The sequence below is a fragment of the Dipodomys spectabilis genome, unplaced genomic scaffold (assembly GCF_019054845.1).
Source record: "Dipodomys spectabilis isolate Male_0828 unplaced genomic scaffold, ASM1905484v1 ptg000096l, whole genome shotgun sequence".
NCBI classification, from domain to species: domain Eukaryota; kingdom Metazoa; phylum Chordata; class Mammalia; order Rodentia; family Heteromyidae; genus Dipodomys; species Dipodomys spectabilis.
In genome coordinates, this window is record NW_024870773.1 from 2,262,038 (window position 1) to 2,285,207 (window position 23,170).

The 23,170-nt window shown below is 53.4% G+C and overlaps 1 protein-coding gene across 1 annotated transcript in view; it reads right to left on the reverse strand.

Moving 5' to 3' along the window:
* Window positions 1–2,757: 2,757 nt before the first annotated feature.
* Galnt2 (polypeptide N-acetylgalactosaminyltransferase 2) overlaps window positions 2,758–23,170 on the reverse strand; it is a 133,199-nt gene continuing 112,786 nt past the window's right edge. The window contains exons 10-16 of the mRNA XM_042686169.1: window positions 22,135–22,238; window positions 17,888–18,014; window positions 12,984–13,076; window positions 12,694–12,777; window positions 9,895–10,021; window positions 7,755–7,874; window positions 2,758–5,006 (exon numbers count right to left, since the gene is read on the reverse strand). Of these exons, the coding sequence (XP_042542103.1) occupies window positions 4,851–5,006; window positions 7,755–7,874; window positions 9,895–10,021; window positions 12,694–12,777; window positions 12,984–13,076; window positions 17,888–18,014; window positions 22,135–22,238 (811 nt within the window). The 3' untranslated portion in view covers window positions 2,758–4,850. The remainder of the gene's footprint in view (window positions 5,007–7,754; window positions 7,875–9,894; window positions 10,022–12,693; window positions 12,778–12,983; window positions 13,077–17,887; window positions 18,015–22,134; window positions 22,239–23,170) is intronic.

The window sequence follows — 23,170 nt, forward strand, 5'->3', positions numbered from 1 at the left end:
ACTAAATAACCCCATGCTGCTGACTGTATATATGGCATATATGTGCACACTGGAGGGAAACCAGGAGGAGGACACAGAAACAGGAAAAACATAAAACAGCGCGACCCATCAGCTGCACTGGACATTGATCAAAACAAGCTAAGCATCTCAATGGCAGTGATGGGAGGGAATGAGAGGGAAAGAGGGAACAGCTGACACTAAGCAAAAGGAAAGAAAGGTACATACCACCCAATATGGAAGAAATAGCTGTATTGTCAAAGCTCATAGAATTCACAAACTTTATAGACCATGATAATGACAAGTTGCCTGGTGATGGTTAGAATGTGTCTGTGACTTTTAAGAATCACTCTCTCACAACACTGTGAAATTTATGTAATCACTTAATCACAATAAAAATTTAAAAATCACAGTTGTCAGTTGTATTCATGTGAATCCCTCCCAAGAGACCCTGAGCTGCCAGCAGACTCCTAATGAGCCCACAGCAGAAGTGGGGATGGCAGGCAGACCGCCACCTCACACAGCAACCCCGGAACAGCTACTCTCACCACTGTGAAACCCTTCAGAGAGGGCAGGTGGCACCAGCAAGAGCTTTTTCCCTCTCATGACCCTCAGGCTGGACACACAGAAAGTGGCAACTTCCTGCTCCTTCCGCACTTCCAGCTGTGGGCAACCCAGGGCAAAGGGCCTCCCTGCCCTCCTGGACCAGGGTGGATGGTAGACTGCCCAGTCCCCCTGCCCCAGCATCGGGCCTCAGGACAGCGCCGGAACACTACCTTGGTGTTTCTTGTTACATGAGGGGATGAACAGCTTGCACAGATTTCTCATCGGAGAAGCAGCACAGGCCAACATCTGCAATTGCCAGTGCCCTCCATGCAACACCAGGGCCCTCCCACCCATTCCAACTAGCTCCATCTGAGACTTGATTCTCAGAGCATCAGTCACTGCTAGCTGCAGCACGAAGCCCATCACGAGTACAGGGTCAGGCTCCGAGTGTCCTCCAGGGCCTCTGCCTCGCGTGGTCAGGTACAGATGGCAGGGTGAGCCCCAGGGCCTCACCATGGCCAGGTGTGGTATGGACACCAGGGCAAGGAACCCTAAGCTTCCTTGAAACACAGTGACTGGGGAACACGCTCTAAGAGTCAGATACACACTGCATTCTCTGTCACGATGTGGGGGATGGGAAGATAACTTCGGGTGAACATAGCCTAAGATCTCATTTTCTGGCTGGCTATTTAAAAAATGTGAAATCAAAATGAAGAATCAAAAGTGGAGTTGGTTTGACACTATACTCCGAAAGCACCACAGACCTGAGTGCATGCACACCAAACCCTGCCTCAGCGGCCCTCCCGGGGCTGCCTCGCCCCCTCCGTGTGGCTGTCCCAGGGATGGCCTATTGTCTCTGAGGCTGGGCCTCTCAGCCTTCAATGCCCCTCTCCCATCACACTCTGAAGCAGGGACCCTACCAGGCCTGGTCAGCGAGACCTGCCAGGTTCTCATCCAGACTGAGGGCCGGCACCGGTGTCTATGGCACCCCAGCCGCTCTCCACCGCCCTGAGTGGCAACACTCCCAGCAGGAGCTACAGTCCCGGGCATCGGGGACATTTCTGAGCCACAAGTAGCCCTGCCCCTCAGACTGGGCAAGTCAATACTTAGTGTCTCCGATAATGAGAAGGCACACACTGCGTGGTGTCCAGAAGGTTCTGACACTCACCAAAAGATCCTTTTACTGGCTCCATCTCAATCCAAGCGCCTTATTGATATGCCGTGGGGTATGGGAGGGATGAGGGATTCCGTGACTCTCCCGGGAACCAGCCGCAGGCTGGGGATGTGCTCACTGCAGCAGCGCTGGGGAGGGAACCAGGGCTCTGCACAGCCTCGTGTCCCCAGCCCTTCACTTTAAATAACATAGGAATGACAGACATGAGGCTTCCGGCTGGAGCCCAGGGTATGGGTGAGCAGAAGGCAGGGTGACGCTCCCCACCCATGTCCACCAGGGCTGCAAGCCTGTCATGCCTGGCCACTCCACAGGTGATCCTTCCCACAAAGGAGAGGGAACAGCAGAAGGGCATGGTAAGAAAAGCAGTGAATAGCTTCACTGTTATTGGACAGCATGATCTGGGTGTGGACAGAGCATGGTCAGGATGTGGACAGAGTGGTCAGAGTGTAGACAGAGTGCGGTCAGCATAGTCAGAGTGTGGACAGCATGGACAAAGTATGGTCAGAATGTGGACAACATGGTCAGAGTGGACAGCGTGGTCAGAGCATGGTCAGAGTGTGGACAGCATGGACAGAGTATGGTCAGAGTGTGGACAGAGCATGGTCAGAGTGTGGACAGAGCATGGTCAGAGTGTTGACAGCACGGTCAGAGTTGACAGTGTGGTCAGAGTGTGGTCAGGGTGTGGACAGAGCATGGTCAGAGTGTGGACAGAGCGTGGTCAGTGTGTGGTCAGAGTGTGGAGAGTGTGGTCAATGTGGACAGAGCATGGTCAGAGTATGGACAGCATGGTCAGAGTGTGGACAGAGCATGGTCAGAGTGTGGACAGCATGGTCAGCATGGACAGAGTGGTCAGAGTGTGGACAGTGTGGTCAGAGTGTGGACAGAGCATGGTCAGAGTGTGGACAGCGTGGTCAGCGTGGACAGAGTGGCCAGAGCGTGGACAGCATGTGGTCAAGGCAATTGAGCTGGTCCAGACGCACACAGTTCCCAACCAAGCCCCCCACCTTGGATGAGGAGACCGTAGTGGCCACCAACAGCAGTATCTATAAAGTATCTTCTCTTTATTTAAGTTAAACAATTTCAAGGATGGTTTCCATCTATAAAATGGACAAAGTACAAGCTCTGTACAGCAGTTCTTTTTAAAAATCAACTGGAAAAAAAATTACCAAACTATATTTTAAATCTGCAAAACATATGCAAGACACCATCCTTTCGGTTTTAGGGAGACACGAGGACCCCACAGAGACGAACGCCTTGGCCGCCTGCCCGGAGGGCCCAGGCAGTCTGCAGTTTTACAAACAGGAGAGGGAGGGTGGGACGGCCCGGGTGACGATAGACAACGCAAGCACGGTCAGTCACTTTGGCACTCTGCGTCATGTAAACACGGCCCACCAGCCGCCCAGCCAGCCTCCGCTGAGCTGCCCACAGCTCAGGGCTGGGGGGCACGCCAGTGGCCAGCTGATCACCCAGGCGGGCAGGGGAGGCACGGCGCAGGTCCTGTGACACACTGATTGAACAGCTGCGTCTGTGTCTTGTTTTGCATCTGTGTCTTTTCCTAACACAGAAGTGTGCAGGCGAAGGGCTGAACGGCTGGACTTGCTCACAGCAGAGACCCAGCCCAGTGCCTGTGAGTGGCCTCCCTCAGGGCCACCCCGCAGGGTGGACATGTGCAGCCAGAGCGGCACGTAGCTGCCCTGTCTATGCTCATCTAGTTGTTTGGGAGGGTGAGGAAGGAGAGAGGGGACACCTGCCACGCCTCGGCTGAGGACCTGCAGCCATGGGGTGGACGTGGACTCCTGCAGTGGGAAGGATGGTTAGCAGAGCTCCCTTCCTACCACAGCAGGCCCCTGTGAGCCACAGTGTGGGGCCTCTGTGCTCACAGGGGCCCAAGGGGTGCGCGGTGATGCTCGTAGCACCTCGTGGCAGACCTCCGGCACCTCTTCCCGTAACACTGGGGTGTTCACATGACCCCATGCCGCAGCTCCTGTCTATCCTCACCAAGTGCCTGACTCATGCAGAACCATAGCCCTGTGGGTGGTGTGAGGTTGACACCACACGGAGTCCCTAGCAGGCTGAGGGGCCCATCACCCATGCTCAGCTCCCACACCCAACCGTATGGGTCAGACTGCCCACAGGTCGGGTTTGGCTGCTGCCTAATGGCACAGGCACCGGGTGGGGCTCCGTCGTTTGGGGGGAAGCGCTGGGGCTCACAGTACGAGCTGTGGGTTGGCTTTCTTTCTTTTAAAGAAAAGAAACTGAACAATAATATTAATTATAAAACAACCCAAAGCAAAACTTGCCCAAATAAATAACCCATCCAGGTTTACAGATTCCACAAAGCCACAACTCCCACAGGAAGGGCAGTGGAGACGCCATGGGCAGCGTCAAGGCCTTGGGCGGGAACAAGGGCAGCCTGGCCTCAGGAGAGCTAGCGCCCTGGCTGCACGCTGTCACAGGCTTGCGCTGCGGGGTTCACAGGACGGAGGCCCATGGGAACCCTAGGGGATGAACCCTACATGAGCGTGTTCTGCTTCGTATCTGATGCCCCACCTCGGGGAAGTTCATGTCCAAACACGGCAAGCACATCAGTAGGGGAGGGGAGGGACACGAGGGTGGCTGGGCCCACGGGCTCAGGGAGGGACAAGGACACCTACAAACGGCAGGGGTGGGTTTGTGGGAACCACATGACATGATTTTCTTTTATAAGACGGGTCTGGATGTGTATCCCAGGCTGCTTGTGAACTCAAAATCCCCCTGCCTCAGTTTCCCCCGTGCTGGGTCACAGGTGCAAGTCACACCTAGTTCACACATGATTCAGAGGTTTCAAGGGTTCTGGCTGAGGCGCCCGTCGGGCCCTCCCTTCCTCCCACCTGGCGGGGAGGGCCGGCAGGAAGCGGGCTGGGTGGGGGCAGGGCGCAGCCTGGGGGCTGCTGCACCGAGCTGGACGAACCGGCCTTCTGTCTCACCACACGGTCAGGGTCAGCACAGCCCACACCTCACGTGCGTCCTTCAACTTTCAGACCAGGATGGAACACTGAGGTATATAGTTTCGCAGAAAGTTGAAGAACCATAACCCATGATGTGATCACCAGACGGGGCCAAGGAGCAGGAGGACGGTGGCATCTCTGGGCTCCTACTGCTGCAGGTTGAGCGAGAACTTCCACTGCTGCGAGAGGGCGGGTCCACACACCTCCACACGCAGGCCCCCGCTCTTGGCCGCCCGGCTGTCCAGACACAAATTGCTGCCCACGTGCCGAAGCTTTGAGTTACCCTCAATCTGTTCCCACTTCTGCAAGACAAAAGTGAGGTCTGAGAGGGAGCGCAGGACCAAGATATCCAGGGTGAGGCCCGGAGGGGGTGCGGGCCAGGCCCTCAGAGGCCCATGGAGAGGCCTGGGGAGGGTGAAAGGGCCAGCCAGGCCCAGGGAGAGGTCTGGGGAGGGCACAGGCCAGCCAGGCCCAGGGCAAGGCCCAGTTTTGTTTTTTTTTGGGTCCGGTCGTGGGGCCTGAACTCTGGGCCTGGGCGCTGTCCCTCAGCTCTTCAGCTCAAGGCTAGTGCTCTACCACTTGAGCCACAGCGCCACTTCTGGCTTTTTGCTTATGTGGTGCTGAGGAATCGAACCCAGGGCCTCGAGCATGCAAGGCAAGTGCTCTACCACTGAGCCACCTTCCCAGCCCCGAGGCCCAGTTTTCTTCAAAGCTGACAGATCTGACTCCCGAGGGGCTATGTCTGCACAGATCCAGCAAGCCCGCCACGCGGCTGAGGAGGGAAGAGGTGTGCCCACCTCGTTCTGGGTGTACCCTCATCCTGGTCCAGGGGCCTGGGTGCCGACTCCTTGACGATCACAAGCCCCTCCACTGTCAGAGGGCGGCTGATGAGACAGCTTTCCCCAGGGAAGCGCTGGCTGTGGGTGGCAGCCTGCTTGGCAACTCCCTGTCCCCACAGGGCTTTAGGCATGAAGGAGCAGCACAACTGTGTCAGGCTCGTGAAAGAAGAGAGTGCTAAGGATCCCATCTCTACACTGTCTCCTCTGCTGGCACCACAGGCCTGGGTGGGGACCCAGCCCAGCCACTGCCAGTGACTGCCACTGCACAGAGAGGCCAAGAAATGTCAGCGCTGTGCCGCACCTCCACATGGGGTACAATCTGTAACACTCCTGCTAAGTCAGGGCACTAGAACCAGGCCACAACCACCAGCTGCCAGCTGACCAGCCCAGCAGGCTAGGAAGCAAAGCCTGTAGCCTGGAGGAAATCTGGGCCCCACTGTCCAAGCATTTAGAAAATACTTATTTTCCTTTAAGCGATACAGCTTTTTTCTCCCCAGGGCTCTCCCTGCGTTAATGGAGACTGTGGCTCTAATTAATTTTTTACACCTTGTGCACTAAAGCTTCTTCTTACATTTCTGCAAATCCTCCTGACACCGTGGAATTACATTTTCTCACCCTTCCGATGCTGCAAATGCAAACAACACAAACCCTAGACATGCCAGGAATCCTGAAAGCCCAGCTGGCAGACAGCACAGCTGTCCAAGAGGACAGGAGACTCTCATGGGGGTGGGGGGGCAGGGACAGGGGGCAGGGCAGCTGCCCCCCCCACAACAGCCACACTCTCTCCCCCACCCTGCCACTTACATACCAGGAGCAATGGCCAATGGTGAGATGGAAGAGGCGGTCCCCCTGTCCCTGTCCTCTCCTCATCTGCCCCTCCCATTCAGGGAGTCCCACACAATGGCAGCCTTCCTCCACTGTCAAGGCAGGCAGTGCAGAGGCTACCTGGCGCTCTGGGCCGCCGAGCAGGGCTTGGTGGGGACCCTGCCTGTCACTTATCAACACCGAGTGTGCAGAGACCCTTAGCCTGGGATGTCTGTTGTTACATTAGATAGCCTAGTGAATCTGGATCAGCATCCTGCTAACAGAGGCGGGGGCTTATAGCCCCTCCCAAAGCCTGCAGGGCCTGGCGTGCCTCCAGGAATGCTGACTAGAGCAGGAATAGTCCCATCACTCTTCAGATAAATGATCAAAACAGACACGGTTACAAACAGCCACAAAGACCACTGAAAGCAGCCCTTGGCCATCCCTCTGCATGAAGGCCCGTCACCTGGGGTGGGGGTGGGGGACAAGATGTCAGGCCCCTGCAGTGCGGGCCTGGCTGGGTCCTGGACATCGGGGGCAGGGACAGTGGTCTTCCCTTGTCTAACAGGCATCATCTTGTTCTCTGGGGTAGATTGGGCCTATTTTATCATTTTTGAGGCAGGGAACAGAGCCCTGGAGATATGCCCTGACTCCCACCAAGATAGGCTGGGGTTCTGCAGAGCAGGGAAGGCGGGGTGCCAGCACACACCAATGAAAGGGACTCTGCAAGCATTTTTTTTTTTCCGTTGGTCGTGGGGCCTGAATTCTGGGCCTGGGCGCTGTCCCCGTGCTCTTCAGCTCAAGGCGAGCACTCTACCACTTGAGCCACAGCGCCACTTCCTCTGTAAGCATTTCTGTGACAATTCCTGACCTCAGTCCCCCGCTCCCCAGTGAGTTGGCGCTGGGCCTCAGCCTCCCACTTTGTAAAATCTATTTTAAGCTAGGTTTTACCCTGGTGGTCTCCCTGTTCAAGGAGAGGCTGCAGGAAGACAGGGGACAGCACCACACACCAGGCGCACTGTGGGCCCAGGCCGGACTTTTGTTTGCTCCTGATGCCAGCTCTCTCCCCAGGGCTACAAAACCGGTGCTGCCGAGTTTCCAGCAGGGAATACATCAGATGGAACCGGTTTCTAAGGTACATGGTATACTCCAAGCCAGCAGAGAATGAGGACATAGTTGGGAAAATCAACAAGACCTCAGGCCTAACAGGCAGGAGTGGGTATTCAAGCATGAACCAGCAGACACATGGGTGCAGGCCGAGATTGACGCCACAGGAACCTGGATGGGCACTGCCCCTGGCACAAATGGACACCAGGGCCCAGGGGATCAGCACCCCATGCCTGAGTGGACACCAGATCTTCCCACCCACAGGATGGGGCTGCTCCCAGCCCAGGGCCCCAGCCGCACCTGTCTGCCGTCATTCTCTCGGCAGCCCTGCAGTCTGATGAGGGAGCCAGGCACCCGGTCCACCACAGTCAGGCACAAGTCCATGTGTTTCACTGACTTCTCCTTCGTCAAGGCCCACTCCTAGAACACAGGGCACAGTCAGAGGGTGGGACTCAACAGAGCAGGAGATACTAGTGCCTTATTTTAGGGCCCCAGAGGAAAGGAGGGGCATGCTGGGAAGTATGCCGGGAACTGTGGGCCAACTTGGAACCAGAGTGCTCTTCTAGCCTCAGGCTCACTACAACACAAGGCGGGCCTTCACAGGGCTGGACACTGGGCTGATAACCACTGGACAGAGCCTGGTGGGCCTTCACCAGGATTGGACACTAGACTGACCAGTGGACAGGGCCTGGCGGGCCTTGGCTGCCCAGATCAACATGAAATACTCTAGTAAGCTCAAGAACCCCATGGGCTCGTCTATGGCTCAGTATGGCTCCAGCCAGGCAGCGGGCAGTGAGGCCTGCTGCTTCACTCCTATGTGCAGAAGGTGTCCTTCGAAGGTCTGGTTTAGAAACAGCTTTGTGATGTGGAGCGAATGTGTAAAGACTGCAAACAGCTCACTGGAGGTGGGAGCGAGACGTGTGGTGTTGGTCCTCCCGAGTGCCGCAGTGGCCTGCTGGCACTCACAAACCATCTGGGAACTGAAGGCAGGAATGGCTGCCGTGCTGACGGGAGGGACTGGCCAGGCTTTCATCTCCCACCTTCCTCTGCAGGGGCACAGAGGAGAGGCAGAGGACAGGGGGCCTAGAGGAGGCTGAGGGGCAGAGGAGCAGAGGGACAGGGGAAAGAGGAAGGGGTGGAGGTCACAGAGCGTAGAGGGTACAGGAGGAAGGCTGGGGGTGGAGGGAGCAAAGGTCAGAGGAATTTGAGAAGTCTGAGAAGGTCAAGGTTCTAAGGAGAGATGGCAGCAAGACTCCATAACCTCCTGCTCCCTGTCCCCCCTCCCCCAACAACCAGCTGTCAACAAGTAAATTCTTCAAATGACCGGGGAAGGCAGACGTGGGTGGCCAGTCCACGGTAGCTGGTCAGTGTAGGTGACAGCCTGGATGTGTCACTGTACTAATTACATGAGGTATCAGAACTGGGTTGTGAGCTGCCTGGAGTCTCAGACAAGCTTGAACACAGAGAGGCTGTGTTTCCAACGTGCTGGGTACAGGGCCGAGGCCCTGTGCACAGGGCTCTTGGAATAAGGTGGGCCAGGACAGCACTGAGTTCAGGGATGCTCACGCTCCGGGCCCGAGGGCACCTGGCTGGGCCGTGGGGAACCACAGGGAGCTAGGGACAGTGGGCCGTGCCAGGGTGTGGGTGGATATCTCAGCCAGTGTCAGATTTTGGAGCTCTGCAGCCAGCAAGGGGAGGCCACATTCAAATAGCTTTGACCTTTTTGCTTCCACATTTTTTGTTATTTTAAGGCAGATATACTGAATTCCAGAAAATGTAATTTGGGTATGCAAACCACAGAGCTGCCGTGCCAGTGCGACCGTCCCGCGAGGCTCTCAACTTGGAAAATATGGTTTATAAATATTTAGCAAATGCTTTTGTGAGCTGCTGCTCTAAAAAAGCGCAGACTTAATTTTCTTCTTTCCTATGCATTGCTGAGGCTCTGCCACAGCTGGACAGAGCTCGTGCCCTCCTGCCTCCCGTCCTCAGGGCACTGCCCCAACTGTCCCATCAGTGCAGGGCCAGGGTCACAGCCAGGCGACGGCCCCATCTTCACCTCCAGGTCCCCTCCAGGCTCAGCAGGGTGTGCGCCTGGGGCGCCAGCCACCAAGCACATGTGGCGGTTTTCGTTCAAATTCAGTGATATTCAATAAAATGAATGCCCTCTGGTAATACCTCTCACAGTGACACATGGCCGGGGGTGCTGTGGAGATCAGCACAGGCCTAGAACAGTCCTACAGTCCACGGAACGGTACTGAGACAGGACACAGCACAGGGGACCGGTGTCTGAGCACTGTCACAGGACAGGGCACAGGAGACAAGTGTGGCCAGCGTTAGGTGCCTCAAGAGAGGACCCTGATGGCTGCAGGACTGGCTAGCTCCATCCACTTACCCCTCCCAGCCTCTCTAGCCATGCGGTATAAGCTTATTACAAACCCACCTGGTTTCCCCCAGCATTGTGACACTCGTAAATTCCAACCACTCCATCTGCGAAGTGTCCCAAAGTGTCTAGGCAGTTGGTTCCCTGCTGCAAGGCCCCAAAGGCGATATCCTGATGATCTGGAACCCTGAAAACCAACAAAGCCCCACTCAGCCATGGTTGGCAGCCCCATCCGACCTCTGACCTCTCCCAGGCAGCAAGAACCTCATGTCCTAGCTTCTGGATTGGCTGTAGGATTCTCAGTGGAACCATGTACCCATGGTTCACGCCTGTAATCCTAGCTCCTCGGGAAGTTGAGATCTGAGGATTGCAGTTCAAAGCCAGCCTGGGCAGGAAAGTCCATAAGTTTCTTATCTCCAGTGAACACCAAAAAGCTGGAAGTGATGCTGTAGCTCAAGTAGTAGAACTCTAGTCTTGAGCAAAAAATAAATAAATAAATAAAAAGCTCAGGGACAGCGCCCAGGCCCTGGGTTCAAGCACCAGGACCAACCAGTCCTCTCTTCCCTGAAAAATAATTTTGAGTGGGGGACATTCTCATTCTGTATTACTGGGAAGGAAAGCCATTGGTTGTTGGACATCATTTAAAAATCCACTCAGCACAGTCAGGACTGTTGGCCTTGACCTCCCTTCATCCAGTAGAGTTCTGTGTGGCTGTCTGTGGCCCAAAAGGCAAAGGTGAGACACAAGAGAGTCCTTGGCTGTGGAATGACCAGGTGTCAGCCCAACCCTGAGTGGGCCCCGGCTGTGGGCAGTCCTCGGCTCTGGGTCATCCAAGGAAGGGTCACTCTCCACAACCTACTTTGCTGTGTAGAATCTACTACTTGGGTCGGCTCCAAGTAGTCCAGAAATAGCTCCTGAAGGCCCCAGGGTCTGGCTCACAAGTGAAGAGGGGTAATTATCAGACATGTGAAAGCAGGAAGCAGACCTCCCCAGCCTGCACAGTGGACAGGCTGCTGAATGCGGAGGTGTGATCTTCAAAGCATAGGTTCAGTGCCAGCCCACCACAGCAGACGTTTCCTGTCACTTATCATGCTTGTTACTCATCAAGTCACATGACAGCAACAACAAAGTAGAAGCCACTGTGGGGCTGTGGCCCAGTGCTCATCATTTGGATGGAAATAACCAGGGCCTTTGAATGCCACCACTCCTGGTAGAGGGGTCCAGGAGAGAGCCTAGGCCTGGACCACCTGCTCACACCTCACAGGAGAGAGCCTGGACCTGGACCACCTGCTCACACTTCAAAGGAGAGAGCTTGGACCTGGACCTCCTGCTCACACCTCACAGGAGAGAGCCTGGACCTGGACCACCTGCTCACACTTCAAAGGAGAGAGCTTGGACCTGGACCTCCTGCTCACACCTCACAGGAGAGAGCCTGGACCTGGACCTCCTGCTCACACCTCACAGGAGAGAGGCTGGGCCTGGACCACCTGCTCACACTTCAAAGGAGAGAGCCTGGACCTGGACCTCCTGCTCACATCTCACAGGAGAGAGCCTGGGCCTGGACCACCTGCTCACACCTCACAGGAGAGAGCCTGGGCCTGGACCACCTGTTGACCACCTTGCTGGGAAAGCAGGGAGATAGCACTGAAGAGCGGAGGAAGGAGTGGCCACACTGAGGCTGCCCTGCCAAACCCACAGATTAGTGTCAGGGCTCAGAAGTTGCCACCAGAACACTGATCCTTTCACTGTGCTGATGTGCCTGCTATCATAAATGCTCTAGGAATATCTGAATAAGGAATGGCCACCAGAGCACAAGCACGGACGGGTGCTTTTTAAATTTTTATTTAATTGTATTTATTAACTTTAAGTCGTTGTACAAAGGGTAACAATTCAACATGTCAGTGTATGAGTACAATGCATCTTGAGCAACATCACCTCTTTAAGAAGACAATGCTCAGGTGTCCCTGTCTGTGGAGCTCCTGACAGCTCACAGGGAAATGGTCTGATACACCTGCCATCAGTGGCCTCTGCCATTGAAAACTGGCCTGTGGGAGGGAGGCTGGTCCTTTCTCTGAGTCCTATGGGGCTGTGTCACCCGAGGCCACAGGGGACAGCAGCACCTTGCGTACTGAAGTGAAGCGGAAGCAACAGGACCGCTTTCTCTTGTCCCTACACTCGTTTAGGAAGCAGACACTGGGGCACTTTGACACATGTGCTCAGAGAAGCTGGGGCTGCTCACCAGGATACAAAGCCCTGGGTCTCACTAGCTCATCTCTGAAGAAGGGGGCCAGGCTGAAACCAGGGGTTGCCTTGGGCCTCTTCTAGGCCTTCACCGAGTCAGGATGCCTCTGGAGGAGAAAGCAGGGGCTGTTGCGAAGCTTACTTGCAGAGGCAGGGGCATGGGGGGGGGGGGGAGGGGATGGTGAGAGGGGGACAGACAAACTCTCCCCGGAGACTGGCTTTTTTTTTGGGGGGGGGGGGTCTGGTTGTGGGGCCTGAACTCTGGGCCTGGGCGCTGTCCCTCAGCTCTTCAGCTCAAGGCTAGCGCTCTACCACTTGAGCCACAGCACCACTTCCGGCTTTTTTTTTCTTTTTGCTTATGTGGTGCTGAGGAATCAAACGCAGGGCCTCATGCATGCAAGGCAAGCGCTCTACCACTGAGCCACCTTCCCAGCCCCCCCGGAGCTTGGCTTCTAAGGTGTCTTGCCTGCAGCATGATTTCCTTGTGACGTGATCTCCCTGGGGTGGGACAAACTCTCCCCAGAGCCTTGCTTCCAAGACGTCCCTGCTTGCAGCGTGATCTCCCTGGGGCCTCTCCCGCCATCTTTCTCAAGGTAAAACCCAGGCCCCAGGACTTACCTCAGTTCTGGGTAGACATTCTCCAGATACCACTTAAAAGGCTTGCAGCTCAGCTTCTTCCTCAGCTCCAGTCTGCTCTGAATACTACACCAGGGAAACAAGACTGCTTTACACTCAGGAATGGATGGCCCCACACTAGACCTCAACATCAGCCAATGTGGCTGGGACAGGGCAAGAGGTATGGCTGGGACTATCTGGCTTTCCTACCCCAATGGGGCCTCATGGGCCCTGAACAGAGGCCCCACCTGTCCATCTCCTCTGCCATCATGAAATCTCTAGGTGCTACTTACTTTCCATAGGGCACATTGCGGGCCGAAGGCACAGCTGCATAATAGAAGTTTTTATATTCATCCATCCAGACTTCTGCCGCCCGGCGGGTATTGCTGGAGACAAAGCAGATATTCCTGAGGCAAAACCACTTTGCCCAGCCCCATCCCGGAGCCCACCCATCTTGAGCTGTGATGCAGGGGCTCGGCAGGGACCATAGAGGCCACATGCAGCTCTCCTGTCATTCAGAGCAGATTAGCAAAGAGTAGAAGCAATGTTGGAATTAAGTAGCACAGCAGGTGTTTTAGAGAAGAGCCTGGGCTGTGCTGTAGAGGACAAGACAGTGCAAGGTGCTCCTGTCTCCAGCCTTCTGTGGACCCCTCCCCCGGGCATGGAGGTCCCCTCCCCTGGGGCACATGCACAGGCACACCCAGAAGTGCCAGGATGCTCACTCTGTACTGCCAAAGAAAATACATCAGGGAGGCCACTGTCACCCTTTCCTTTGTCAGAATGGTCTCTTAAATGCTGTCTGTCTGACTAAGCCATAATTACAACAAGTTATGTATGAGGCCTCTGTCTTCCACAGAAAATAATGTACACACCTGTCTTCCTGAATGAAAGGACCACTGACTGCCATTTTAGAGATTTATTGAAATATAGGTGGTATAAAAACACCCCATTCAGATCCAGTGCTTCTTCTGGAACTTTATCTCAATAGCCAGGAATGAAAAGCATATGCTCATTTTAACACTATTTATGATGGCCAAAAAAAATGGAGACTGATGATGGTGGTACACTGCTACAAACTGAGGTACTTAGAAGGTAGAAACAAGGAGGACTGCAGATTGAGGCAAGCAAAAAGTCATCAGCAAGACTATCTCAAAATAAGCTGGGCATGGTGGCATTGGTCTGTAATCCCAAACTCTCAAGGAGGCGAGGAAGGCTGGCCTGGGCAAAAACACAGAACTTTATCTGAAAAACACCAATAAAAAAGGGCTGAGTTTGGGCTGGGAAGGTAACTCAGTGGTAGAGTGCTTGCCTCACATGCCTGTGGCCCTGGGTTCAATTCCTCAGCACCACATAAGCAGAAAAAGCCAAAGTGGCACTGTGGCTCAAGTGGTAGAGTGCTAGCCTTGAGCTGAAGAGCTGAGGGACAGCACTCAGGCCCAGAGTTCAGGCCCCACGACCAACAACAACACCAAAAAAGGGCTGAGGGCCTCAAATGGCAGAGCACCTTCTAGTAAGCAGAAGACTCTGTGTTCAAGTCCCAGTATTAAATAAATAATAACAAAAATAACAATAACAATGAGGAGGAGACGGAGAAGCTGTGGTATTTAATCTCAATGGCAGTTTGGACTGAGATGCCTAGGTTAGCGAGCAGCCCTTTAGGCATGTTTGTGGGGTGTTTCTAGAGATCAGACCGTAAGGGGTCTACCCCACTCCGTAGATCAGTCCTCAAGGGGTCCCAACAGGAGGTAGAGATGTGCCCTAAGTCAGTCTCTTGCCTGGTTCTTTCTCACATACCGTCCTGGCTCTTTGCTTCCCTTCTACCCCAAGTACAGCATTCTGCTCCACATTCCTGCTGCCGCCACAACGTTCTGCCTCACCAAGGGCCCAGAAATGTGGAGTTGAGTGACTATGGCCTGAACCCCGGGAAACCATGGGCCAAAGAACCTTCTATGCTGTTTCTGTCAGCTGTCTGGTCTCAGTGATGATAAAAGTAACTGACACAGAAACAAGGTAACCAGAGAGAGCAGCCTAGGTGTGGAATGTTGGCACCGAAGAGGCATGGACTTTCCTGGTGGGAAAAAAACATATCCAGGGCAAGATAGACCACTGTGGTTGGAAGGGAGACTGAAAAAACCCGCATAGACGTAACACAGTGCTCAAGTGTTGGGATACTAGGTGGAAAGGATTTCTCAGACAGCACCACACGTTTCTGGTGAGCCAATCAGGTCTTTGCTAAGTGATCTCTTGCCTGTGCTGAGGCAGTCTCCAACAAAGCCCCCCAGAGCCAGGTGCCAAAGCCCCCCTCAGGGAAACAGAGCCCCCCAGAGCCAGGTGCCAAAGCCCCCTTCAGGGAAACAAAAGAGTCTGATTCTAAGACGGTTCCTTTCAGCCCCAAAGGCTGTTTGTGCTGGTTCTGAGGACTGCACTCAGGGCCCCTAAGCTGCCCCTAAGCTTTTGTGTTCAAGGCCAGCACCCTACTATTTGAGCCACAGCTCCATTTCCAGGTTTTCAGTAGTTAATTAGAGATAAGAATCTCACAGATTGGGAGGAGGCTACAATGCTTGATAAGAAATGTACTCATTATCTTGCCCATGTAACTGTAACCCCTCTGTACAGTATTTTCACAATTAAAAAAAAAGAATCTCACAGATTGGTTTTGAACCATGATCCTCAGACCTCTGCCTCCTGAGTAGCTAGGATTACAGGTGTGAGCCACTGGTGCCTGGCTTAATGGTTTTATAAATCCTAATCACTGTGTTTTAAAGTCTCTTAAGTCCTTAGGAGATTAAGTCATTTAATTCCTAAGTAGAAAGATATCCTTTCCTGCCTAATTAACAGAATTATACCTAGGGTTACTAGAACAAGCCTTGTGGTTTCTCTGACTCTTTATTTTGGATATTTGGTCCTCACCAAATTATCTTTTAGTTGCCAGGGATCTACCTTTATCTAGGCACTCTTTGGTTCTGGGAGGATTTAGTATTAGACATTCCTGTACACCTAAAGTCACACCTGATGGGAATCAAGAACGTGGTGTGGAACAGCTTCATCTCTTCATCTCCTAGGGAGGCCTTCTCAAAGCCAGCCCTGCAGAGGTCAGTGGGGCATCTTTTGCAGGTCCATGCTGCCCAGACCCTTAAGCTGCAGCGCAGGTCCTCTCCAAATCGCCAGCACATGGTCTCTTGTGCCAGGAAAGGTAACTGAAATGCCTCTTACCTCACCCAGTGCTTTGTTAAAAGTCAGTACAGCAGCACCATTACATCTCAGTGAACCCCACTGTCTGCTACTCAGTAGCGATGGCTTTGATTAAAATATGAATACATCTATATAAGAAGATTCTGAAAAGGGTACATGCTGCCCTGGGGAAAGGCACACCTGTAAGTGTCTGATCTTAAAAGGCCCATCTTAAAAGAGCATATTGTTCTTAATAAAGAACAAAAGTGATATGCAAACCACACTTGTGGACGCATGCTTCCTGATAATTTGGTCAAAACTATTTGTGTGTCTTCTATGAAAGTTCCCCTAGAAATCAGGCCCTGCTTAAGTTTAAAAAATTTAACTTCTAGCTGGGTGCCGGTGGCTCACACCTGTAATCCTAGCTACTCAGGAGGCTGAGATCTGAGGATCGCGGTTCAAAGCCAGCCCAGGCAAGAAAATCCATGAGACTCTTATTTCCAATAAACCATTAAGAAAACCGGAAGTGGTGCTGTGGCTCAAGTGGTAGAGTGCTTGCCTTGAGCTGAAGAGCTGAGGGACAGCGCCTAAGCTGAGTTCAAGCCCCAGGACTGACAAAAAAATAAAATAAAATTCAACTTCTAGGACTAATTTAGTCACACCTGTAATCCTGGCTACACAGCCAACTACACTGTAAGATCTGATGCCTACCCTGGGAAAAAACAAGAGACCTATCCAAAAAGTAACAAGAAAAAAAAAAGTTTGTGGTTCCTGGGTCTCGGGGCTGCGTCCTATCTTTCAGGTCTGACCTCAAGCACTGCTTCCTCACACACGGGTCCTTCCATCCGCCCCGGCCTGGAAACACCTCCTTTTGCCTATCCAGGTCAATAGGGTAGTGTGTCTTCTTCATGGTGTTGCATGGCTCGCATTTTTGGTTTTTTTCTTTGTCAGTACCAAGTTTGAATTCAAGACCTCAGCTTGCTTGCTTAGCTGGTGCTCTACCATTTGAGCCACACCTGCAAAATGCTGGGCTGTTTTGGAAATGTAGTTTTGTGGTTTATTTTGCAGCTGGAGTCTCATATGCATTCCTGTCTGAGCTGGCTTGGTTCACAATTCACCACAACTGTCAACTGCCTGAGGAGCTAGAGTACAGGTGTGGGTTGGCTTAGCATCCAAGGAGACCTTACTTAGCTGTGCTTGCTCTCACAAGGAGGTGACCACCTTGAGGCCTAGCTTGGACAGATTTTGTCTCTGGCATCTGAGGAGCTCCCAGCAAACATCTGGTCTGATGGAAAGCTGACTTGGTCTGCCCTCATCTGGCACTTTGTTTTTATTAAAATATACCATGAGTCACACCCATGTGCCCCGATGTTTTTCTGGTGTGAATGTAGCACAGTTTGATTTTTACCGTGGTTGAACCTCTCTCTCCAAACCCCTGATGAAATTTAACTGCCACTGTTCTGGCACCAAAGGCAGGCCTGTTGAGCAATAGGAGGCCCATGGGGGCCATCTCCCACAGGGGTCAGGACTGCGGCCATGGGACCCTTCTCCACGACAATGAATGAGGTCAGCACCTGGACGCTGGGCTTCGAGGGCCAGAAGCCTGTCCTTCTGTAGGTCATGCCATCTGTGGCATCCTACACAGTAGCACACAGCAAATGCAGGCAGCTGGGGTTTAACTACTATGAACATTGATATGATTTTAAAAAATAAGAGTTCCCCTCTATAATTTTCTCCCTTAACTCTATGGGGTTTGTGCAACACACATGCTGGTTTGTGTGGCTATCATGGAATCCACCTCCTGCTTTGCTCCCAGCTGTCATCTCCCCCTCCATCCTGGGGCCATTACCTGCTTCCTCCCCAGCCAGTGCTGTTTCTAGACTGCCTTGGACAGAGTGAAGGTATCTTCTGCCCTCCCTCAGCAGAAAGACCCTGGGCCTAGGTCGCAGCCCTGACGCCAGGACCATGGTTGTCAGAGCAGACTGTCTCCACACACCCCAGGGCATGCCTGCCTTTCACTGCTTACCGTGCGAAGACTGTGCCGCTGCCCCCAGGGAAGGTGTAGGGATGCTGCTTCCGGAACACGTGCCCCACGCGACTACAGGGGATGATCTCCAAGCTGCCGCCACACTGCCACACTCGGAAGGAGATTTCTGAGACAGGAAGGAGACTTGGTGACCACTGGAGCCACAAGGCTGATCTGCCACGCGCGGATGCCCTCGCTGCCCACCATGCCCACGGCTGCTGAAAGAGAGCCCAGGAGTCCTGTTTTCTCCAGAACCTGTCAAAGCTTTCTACGTGAACACGCTGGAAGCAGCTCAGACGGACAGACTCGAGAGTTCCAACAAGAGTTTTGTGTTTGGAAGGACTAAGTTTGAGATGAAGGTGAGTCCTGATGGCTGAGTGCAGAGGCCTCAGTCTCGCCCAGCAGCTGCCTCCAGAGGCTACCCTTGCTCACACTGCCAGCAGGACGGCAAGAGGATGTGTGGATGCTGTGGTGAGGGGCAGCCAGCCACCCCAGCCCATCCTAACCGAGTGACACCAGGGTGCAAGGGGATTTTCCATCAGGGGAATAGTATCTCCTCTCTGGAGCCACAGTGTGCACCTGTTTTGTGTGCGCTGGCATGCCTCACGCCCTGGCGAGGCCTTGTTGCTCATGCCAGTGCCTAGGGGCAGTCAGGAACCCCAGGAACAGGCAGGAGTGCTCTGAAGAGTTGAAGACTGGCTATAAGAGTGACCGGAGGGCAGAGCCACATCACTGCACTACCATGGGCACCCCCAAGTACAACTCCAGGGACCTGGCATGTGCATGATGGATGCTGGTTGCCCTCAGCAAAGGTACTCTTCCAGGCACTTGTCCTAACTGTTGCTCATTCTGGATGAGGAGACTATGCTTAACCCTCTGGAAAAACTACACTGTTTTTCTTGAAGGACACTGAGGTTTGGATAATAGCCCTTCCCTCTGGGTCACATGAGACCTCTCAGAGCATTCTGGGGGCAACAAGAAAATCAACAGTGGCTGGGAAGGTGGCTCAGTGGTAGAGTGCTTGCCTAGCATGCATAAAGCCCTGGGTTCAATTCCTCAGTACCACATACACAGAAAAAGCCGGAAGTAACACTGTAGCTCAAGTGGTTGAGTGCTAGCCTTGAGCAAAAGAAGCTCAAGGATACTTTCCAGGCCCTGAGTTCAAAGCCACAGGACTGGCCAAAAAAAATAAAGAAGAAAAGAAAAAAAAAAAAAAGAAAATTAATGGTCTGCATGCTACTATGTAGGTGAACTAGAAACAAACAGTTCCACAGATGACAAAAGTATATGGATGAGCATCTGGCAAAGCAGCAGGACCGGAGTGCACAGGAAGAGCCAACAGGCTCAGAAACACTTCTGCTTGGGTCTGGCTAAGTAAGGTCCCAGGAGAGCCAGCACTCAGGAGAGCCTGCCATGGATCTTAACCTTGTCCTCACAGTGACACAGTGCAGTCTGCACCATCTGAGCAAATGAGTTAAGGCTCTCAGCCCATCCGTGTGTCCTACGAAGCTCTGAGCAGCCAGTTCTGTATATTTCAGAAAGCAAAGATGAAATACACGTTTGCCTCACTGGAAGACTAGACTGGCTTCTGTGTAGGGTCTATGGGCCTGGAGGGGTTATATGGATGTCTGAGGGAGGGGCTCAACCCTGACCTCTCCTGAGCAGATTCGGACCTGTGTGGCTCTTTAATTAGGGGGAGGGGGTTTGTATCTGAATCCTGCTCTTGGCGGTGGCCTCCGTGAAGTCCCTCTAAGGAGGCCCCCACTGCACACAGGTAGCATGCATACCAACACTTTGGGGATCTGCCCATAGAGACAGCACTGTCCCCACGAAGCCACCCCACCTCACTGGACCAAGAGGCAGGACCTTGAACTCTGCAGTGATTAACTTTTTATCAGGTGGACATTGGGTTTTTTGCAGCAACCCCCATAGCCACCTCTCTTAGTGCACACCCACCAAACCCACACGGCCACCAAAGTCACACCCACTGAAGCCACACAGCCATCAAAGCCGCATGGCCACCAAAGCCACACGGCTACCAAATGCCAGCAGCAGCCAGTTGTGTGCCCTGCACCCAGAAGCAGGACCCAAGAGCCACACTTTGTAGAGAGCATGATTCACTTACAGATCTTCTGTTCTAAATGCATGCTGCTTGGCCTCTGCCTAGCTCATCCCATAGCACCAGCTGGGAGAAAAAGGCACCAGACCCCCTGGTAAGGGAGCCGTTCCTACCAGGATCCGGCCTTCCTTGGCCCCTTAGGCCCTTATGTAAGGAACGTAAAAGCCAAAATAATAGCAAGCCAGTCCATTAAAATGAGTTCTATCTTCTCGGGGCCTGCAGACAAAGTCTTAGAAATCTCACTGTACAGTGTGACACAGTGCTGGCTCCCCACTCATCACCAGCTACTTCTAGAACTACCCCCACTCCTGTGATGTGGCTAACAGAGTTCCCAGACAGGGCCCCACAGGTGGACCTGACCACAGGATCCTGGGGCATGATGTGGCTCTGGGGTCTCAGGTTAAAACATCCAAGAAGAAACTGACTCACTCACGGTCCTTGCCTCCCTCACACAGGGCCTGAGCTGAAAGTTGCTTTCAACATCAAACCAAGTTGGAGGCGTCCTCAGAGAGGTAATGTCTGCCACCCTCAACATCAAAAACCACAGAGAAATGATCAGGCTAGATTACTCCATTCTTTTAAGCTAACAGATACTATCAAAGTTTCTGTCATAAGAAAAACTACTCAGATGGCAGCAGTGTCACCTTCCCTCCCTCTCTCTGCCCCCTTTCTGTCCCAGAGAACACTCACCCAAGGACAAAAGAAACTCCATATTCGGTAACCAGGAGCAACTATCTCACAACTGCAACCACTTGGAAGCAAAGGCTTCAAATAAAGCCAGCAAGAAAAGCAAACAACAAAGTAAGCAAACACCAGATTTTTCATCTTTTATGCAGGAAATATGAGGCAGACACTTTCATAGACTACAGCCCACTGAGGGTTTTTTTTGTTTTTGTTTTTTGTCAGTCATAGGCCTAAACTCTGGTCCTGGATGGGCCTGGGTGCTGTCCCTCAGCTCTTTAACTCAAGGCTAGCGCTCTACCACTTGAGTCACAGCGTCACTTCTGGTTTTTCTGAGGAATTGAACCCAGGGCTTCATGCATGCGAGACAAGCGCTCTACCACTGAACCATCTTCCCAGCCCCCAGCCTACTGTGTCTTGTCTCTACTCCTAGGTAAAAATCTGCATGGGCCATTAAAATCAAAAAGTCTGGAACTATTCACAGAAGTACTCAAAAAAGTCAGGTACCAAATTATAGGGCCCGTCCACGTGTCATCCACAAACAGGAGTCCACTAACACCAGCTGCCACAGTCCAGCTCCCCTCTACACGCTCACTCACGGCTCCCAGCCCAGCTTTCCTCCACATACTCACACACAGCTCACTGCCTGTCTCCCTCCACATGATCACACACGGCTCCCTCCACACGCTCACACACGGCTCCCCTCCACACGCTCACACACAGCTCACAGCTTGGCTCCCTCCACAGGCTCACACACGGCTCCCCTCCACAGGCTCACACATGGCTCCCCTCCACACGCTCACACATGGCTCACAGCCTGACTCCCTCCACATGCTCACACACAGCTCCCTCCACATGCTCACACATGGCTCCCTTCCACACGCTCACACATGGCTCCCCTCCACACGCTCAACACGGCTCCCCTCCACATGCTCACACACGGCTCCCCTCCACACGCTCACACACGGCTCCCCTCCATACACTCACACACAGCTCCCCTCCACAGGCTCACACATGGTTCCCTCCACATACTCACACGCTCACACACAGCTCACAGCTTGGCTCCCTCCACACGCTCACAGACGGCTCACAGCCCGACTCCCTCCACATGCTCACACACAGCTCACTGCCCGGCTCCCCTCCACATGGTTCATCGAGCTGGGACCTGGGCTCTTTCCCTCCATTTCTGAATATGAGCATTCCAAAGCCCCTGCTCAAACCACATGGCAGATTTTGGCTTCTGACTCAGTTTACTCGAGTCCTCGCCTCCATCCAATGTGTGGCAGCATCTTATCATCTACCCATGGGACACATGGCAGGGGCCAGCTCTGCCCACTGAATGGCCACTCTGGAACCTTCTCAAATGCTTTGCAATCGACACTCTGCACTCCATAGATGTTACCCAGTGGGTAGGGTTCTTGATCTTGAGGCGTGGATTCATACATACCCAAGTTCTCTCCTCCCCACACGTCCATCATCATGTCGTATTTCCCCAGTTCTTCAAAATAGAACTTATCCATCACAAACAACCCACCAGCAATCATTGGAGTTCTGAAGAGGCAGAGAGGAGAGAAGATGAGGGTTAGAGGGCCAGTACTCTCCACAAAAGCCAGGCCTGGTCTCCTGACTTCAAGCTGACTTTCATTCTCCACTGCTGACTTCAGATACCTCCTCAAGACCCTGCCTGTGGCCTCACAGGACAGGGCTGGACCAAGCTTTCTCTACAACAAGTTGATTACAGGGGCTAGGACACTGGATGGCCAGCTGCCCCTGGCAAGATACTAAACCTTCCTATGCCTCCTTATAGGTGATGAAGATTATAAAAAAATAACATGCAATCCTAGGTCCCTGACATCAGCTGGAAGCCCCATCACAATATGAAAGATGTTCTATGTCATAAACTAGCAGAGTTACATGGAGCCTGACATTATCTCTGAGGAAAGGGAAGACCTTAGAGTATGACCTGGTGACAGGCTCTCACCTTGAGCTAGGTCCAGGAAAAGATCAGGATGGGGAGAACCCATAGTGCCAAGGCATCTAGGGTCTGCAGAGGTCAGAACAAGCAGACCAGAGATGAGGCTCTCCCCATGAGGGCCACCCCATGAACACTGACCAGAGATGAGGCTCTCCCTGTGAGGGCCACCCCATGAACACTGACCAGAGATGAGGCTCTCCCTGTGAGGGCCACCCCATGAACACTGACCAGAGATGAGGCTCTCCCTGTGAGGGCCACCCTGTGAACACTGACCAGAGATGAGGCTCTCCCTGTGAGGACCACCCCATGAACACTGACCAGAGACGAGGCTCTCCCTGTGAGGGCCACCCCATGAACACTGACCAGAGACGAGGCTCTCCCTGTGAGGGCCACCCCATGCACACTGACCAGAGACGAGGCTCTCCCTGTGAGGGCCACCCCATGCACACTGACCAGAGACGAGGCTCTCCCTGTGAGGGTCACCCTATGAACACTGACCAGAGACGAG